General features: G+C 40.1%; 1 protein-coding gene across 1 annotated transcript in view; it reads left to right on the top strand.

Moving 5' to 3' along the window:
* The window catches only part of LOC115215441 (protein fem-1 homolog C-like), a 6,041-nt gene extending 4,208 nt beyond the window's left edge, over positions 1 to 1,833 (top strand). The window contains exon 2 of the mRNA XM_029784604.2: positions 1 to 1,833. This exon is cut by the window's left edge and continues 54 nt beyond it. Within this exon, the coding sequence (XP_029640464.2) occupies positions 1 to 1,766 (1,766 nt within the window). The 3' untranslated portion in view covers positions 1,767 to 1,833.
* Positions 1,834 to 5,665: the final 3,832 nt, after the last annotated feature.

Genomic DNA, 5,665 nt, shown 5'->3' on the forward strand with positions numbered 1-5,665 from the left:
TTATGAAAGAAAATGACACACAGCGAATGAAAAAGTTTCTTAGCAGATATACCAAAAAACAAAGACAGGATATCGTTTCAACAAAACTAAACGGTTCTACTATTTTGTTTAATGCTTCCAATTCAGGAAATTTCGAACAAGTGTGTTATTTAATTCAAGACTGTAATGCTGATGTGGAACAGAGAGGAAAATATGGCCGGATAAAATGTACTCCATTGTGGATTGCAATCCGGCGCAGCCATTTCTCAATTGTAATAATGCTTGTAGACTATGGTGCTGATGTAAACACCCACGCCAATGGTGGTCGGAGCGCTCTTAGCATTGGTTGCAAAAATGTAAAGATTGCTAATTTTTTGTTACGTCGAGGTGCTGATGTTAATTCGATCGACGAACTAGATCGATCATGTTTAATGTATTCATCGTACCATTTGAATATGTGCTGCTTGCTTTTATCGTATGGTGCTAATATAAGTCAGACAGACATGAGCAGCCGGAGTTCACTTCACTTTGCTGTCAAAAGGGGTCATTTGAAAATCGTTGAACTCTTTGTCGTCAACGGTGCTGATTTACATCTCGAAGACGTCCAAGGAAACACACCACTACAATTAGCTTCTTTAAAATGTCGTATGGCCATTACTGAATATCTTATACAGACAAACGATTACTCACCAGAGCATGTGGCCTGTGCTTACGAGCTTCTCGGTAGCCAACTTCTGATTGTAAGACACAACTACCAACGAGCTATCGATTTCTGGTCGAAGGCTCTGCAATTACGCCAGTCTTATCCGAATGGCATTCTAAAAAAAAACATGCATCCGGATCATGCAAACACGATGGGCATTCTTGGAACTGAATTTGAAACTCTAAGTGATCTTGTAAAAATTTCTCAGAGTTTAAATGATATGTGGACACAATCATTACTTGTCCAATTCAGGATCCTTGGACCTATGCATTCTACAACGATAAACTCGTTCATTTTAAAAGCGTACGACTTTATAAACCGACAAGATATCAGCTTGGGAGTGAATTTACTGACTTGTATATTTTATTTTTTCCGATATTATAATAATCCTTTTAAAGAGGTCATTTTCAACGTGATTGAAACTTTCAGTTCTTTGTTTAAAATTCGAAACAAAAAAACTCATGATGTACATGTTTCTCATCTCCTCGCATTTTTCCGCTGTATCATCCATCATATAACCACCCGCGTGGCAGCCTTTCTTCAAAAAATTAAAATTAAATGCAATAAATATAACTCTACAGATGTTGAACGATATCTTGTCGAAACGTTACGATTCACAGATTACATCATGGATTTCGATTTAACGGCAAATCAGTTGCTGAACTTGAAGAAGTTACTATACAACCTTATTAACCAACAACTTCGAGGCATGGGTCAAACAAATATGTTGCATCTCTCAATCCGTATGACTTCTTCGACGCGTCTCCTGGCCATTCTCATTGAATGTGGCGAAAATGTCGACGCGACTGATGACAGAGGTAACACGGCTATACATTATGTGATGGAACATCACGATTTCTTTCAGAACAGTCTCCTCAGGTGCTTAATCAATTATGGATGTCATGTAGACATGGTGAACAACGAAGGGCACTGCACGCTAGAGTACTTGCAGCATTTATTACCTTATCCACTTCAGCACATGAAACTCCAGTGCTTTGCAGCAAGAGTGATAAGACGAAATACTATCCCGTATCAACATTATGTTCCCAGCCACCTGGAAGAGTTCATCGCTTGTCACGGTTGATTTATTAATTGTAGAATTAACAACAGCACTAATACTAATATAATAATAATAACAATAATAATAATAATTTTGTTTTTTTATTTGTCAATAGGGCCACAAATTATTGGGCATTATAAGGACAAATTACAAAACTGTTGTGATTTAAGCAGAATCAATTAAAGAACAAAAGTTAATTATAGAAGAAAAAAAAAAGAGGGGTTAAGTAGACCATTCTAATGGAGGACGGTCAGTTCAGGTCAGATACGACCCCTCAGATGTCATATTACTCTTATTGGCAGGGGCAAGTTTTCTTTCCTGGCTGTATTTTCCGATTCACTTGGGCCATACTTACCACTCTCAGTCAGCTTTCAGAGAATGTTAAGAGGGCAACAGCTCCTTCTCCACCCTCGCCTCTCTCTCTAAATGGACCTTGAAGAAGTTGAGAAGGAATGTGTTAGTCCTCAACCCTTTTCAGTATTGTCCATCATACAGTCTTTATCTCTTCAGCTACCAAACAGAATATATGCCGACTGGCCCTTCCAGCCGAAAAGCGAATAAGACCCAGCTTTATACGAAACAACTACTGTTCGACGAAATACCATAAAAATCAGCAATGCTCGCACACAAGATAAATATGTGCAGAACAGATTCGTCTCTTTTTGTGCATCTGAGACAAGCTGGCGACCCATCTATATCTGCAAGATTTATACCGAACAGGCCACACCAGGCTAGGATTTTCTCGAAGTTGTTCATTGTTCCTGCGCTGAAAGTCTTCTAGAATAGACCTCACATTTCATCTTCGACGTCCAAAACCCCCCCCCCCCCCCAAGAGCGTCTTCTTCCATGCTCATCACTACCCTTTATAGAACGCAAGGCGTCCACCAATTGCATTGCCTGACTGGTAGCGGACTGTGATCGTCTGATGAAACTGAAGCCAGGTGCCCAAACTTGCTCTACATTTAACTCAGAACTGTGCTTTCGTCTTGAACACAAACTGTGAGAAAAGGTACTCGGCAAACGGCGATCGCACCTACACGCCGTCAATGGATTTTTGCTAATATCAAAATCTCAGCGTACATGCTTTTGGATCATCATCTACGGCATACCGATCCATGGGTATTGGTACTAGCTGGACATTCTGGTATCTCTTTCAAGAAGTAAAGGAGCTGTCGCTTTAATCTGGTCAGATGCAAACCGGAGTAAAGTAAGACAAATGTTAAAATACATAGGGGAAGTGTAGGTATTCGCAATATTTTCCATATCTTTTTGGGTTGGCTACTACGATTATAACCCCATTCCAGCACCAATCCACCTGGAAGTTTGGGAAGTTTCAGATCATAACCACTTTAAGGTAAGTTTGTTCAACGAAAGGTTACATCATCGCCACTGGTTGGCACGGACTTGCTTTTGAAGTGGCTGGGTTGCAAGCTAACTGACTGGTCAATGCTTGTTCTTATCCTCTCATATTTCTTCAGTGTGGTTCTGAATTCCTCAATTTTTGATGTGACCGATACTATGACGATAACGTCATCTTCGTAAGCTGATGCTGCACTGAAAAAAGTTTGAGCGGGATGCCACATAACACTGCTATCTTGTACAGAAATAGTTTAAGAATCAAAGCACTCAAGAGCAGCGAACTAACAGATGTGTGTTTCAAAATGGTTTCCCATATGAGGTTATGTATTCTGACCACCGTGCAGGTGCAGCTGTATATTGAAACGATCAAGTGCACTCAGTACAGCTGCTAGGTAGAGACGACTGACCCATTCATACGACTTATAGTATAAAGTAGTTTGCCATTCATAGATCTTCCCAAGATTGCACTGGTTTGTGAAGACTCGACAATATTAAAGATTACAGCTATCGATCTTTTCGAGAACACCTTGACTAAAATGTTAAACTCTGCATGCAGACAGAGATATAGGTTTGAAATTGATGTCGATATTTCGCTTGTTCTCATCCTTTTCCAGTTGCATTCTATGACTAGGAATGCTGACAACTACGATAGCCATAAATATCTGCTACTACCGTAAAGAATAAGTATAGCAGTGTTCATAAATTTCATAGTGTAAACCATCAAAACTCGTTGATTTGCCCCTCACAACCATGCGCTGCCAGTCGTATCTCAACTGCTTTCATCGGCTTTTCACAGCACTCCATTTCCTCTGGTGAGAGTCATAGTAGTAGGTGATGTATCTGTCGAAGGCTACTTTTGCCGATCCCTCAACTTCCCCCAAAGAAAAGAGGCAGGAGAAATCTCGATATATAATTGTACACACCTTCTCGGGGCAAATAGTATGCGTCCTCACTGTCTCTTAAATACTAGTTTGTAGATTGTTTGGTGCACCTTTGCCATCTGATTCATCGAACGTACTCCTTCGGTTTATAGCGCGTGTCTTAGCTAAGACAACGCAACGTTCGTACTTCGCATCAAAGAAAAGATTAAGCGCCACTTTCATCGCTTGCACAGTTGTTGCAAGATCATTCATGATCACTTATTCCAATCGGCTAAATGGATACCTCTATAATCAACGGTTACCAATGCCACGTCTTTGCTAAATTCTATTAATTCTACTCTAATGGCTCCCTTCAAATATGTCTGCCACTGATTGTTAGAGATCGACCTGTTAACTTCACTTTAATTATCTCACCAAGCTTTCTCAGCTTTCAGTTAGTGAGTTTCTGTCGATGTAATCGATCTTGGTTGGCACTCAGAACACAGACTGTGGTCTCTGCAGTCAATAAAAACATGCGGACTTCTTACGATATCCTTACGGATGCAGTTTATTCAAGATAGTAATTGCAGATTCGGGAAATCCAGTTGGTACATGTGTTTACTGTTCAAAGACCAGTGAGGTTGAAGAGTTTGTCTGTGTTGATGTTTATCTTCTAATTGTCGGTTTTGTTGTTGCTATTTATACTGTTATTTGAAAAAAATTTTTTTTGTGCTGCTTTTGTTGTGATGGTGGCAGTTGATTGTCTGGTGTGATCTCTAGCATCGCGTCACTATTTCTGCTTTTGGAAAATTGGATGCGCGTCACTATTTCTGTTTTCGGAAAATTTGATGCGTGTCACTATTTCTGTTTTCGGAAAATTTGATGCGCGTCACTATTTCTGTTTCCGGAAAATTTGATGCGCGTCACTATTTCTGTTTTCGGAAAATTTGATGCGCGTCACTATTTCTGTTTCCGGAAAATTTGATGCGCGTCACTATTTCTGTTTCCGGAAAATTTGATGCGCGTCACTATTTCTGTTTTCGGAAAATTGGATGCGCGTCACTATTTCTGTTTTCGGAAAATTGGATGCGCGTCACTATTTCTGTTTTCGGAAAATTTGATGCGCGTCACTATTTCTGTTTCCGGAAAATTTGATGCGCGTCACTATTTCTGTTTCCGGAAAATTTGATGCGCGTCACTATTTCTGTTTCCGGAAAATTGGATGCGCGTCACTATTTCTGTTTCCGGAAAATTTGATGCTCGTCACTATTTCTGTTTTCGGAAAATTTGATGCGCGTCACTATTTCTGTTTCCGGAAAATTTGATGCGCGTCACTATTTCTGTTTCCGGAAAATTTGATGCGCGTCACTATTTCTGTTTTCGGAAAATTGGATGCGCGTCACTATTTCTGTTTTCGGAAAATTTGATGCGCGTCACTATTTCTGTTTCCGGAAAATTTGATGCGCGTCACTACTTCTGTTTCCGGAAAATTTGATGCGCGTCACTATTTCTGTTTCCGGAAAATTGGATGCGCGTCACTATTTCTGTTTCCGGAAAATTTGATGCTCGTCACTATTTCTGTTTTCGGAAAATTTGATGCGCGTCACTATTTCTGTTTCCGGAAAATTTGATGCGCGTCACTATTTCTGTTTTCGGAGAATTGGATGCGCGTCACTATTTCTGTTTCCGGAAAATTTGATGCGC

Source organism: Octopus sinensis, linkage group LG9 (assembly GCF_006345805.1).
Source record: "Octopus sinensis linkage group LG9, ASM634580v1, whole genome shotgun sequence".
Classification (NCBI taxonomy): domain Eukaryota; kingdom Metazoa; phylum Mollusca; class Cephalopoda; order Octopoda; family Octopodidae; genus Octopus; species Octopus sinensis.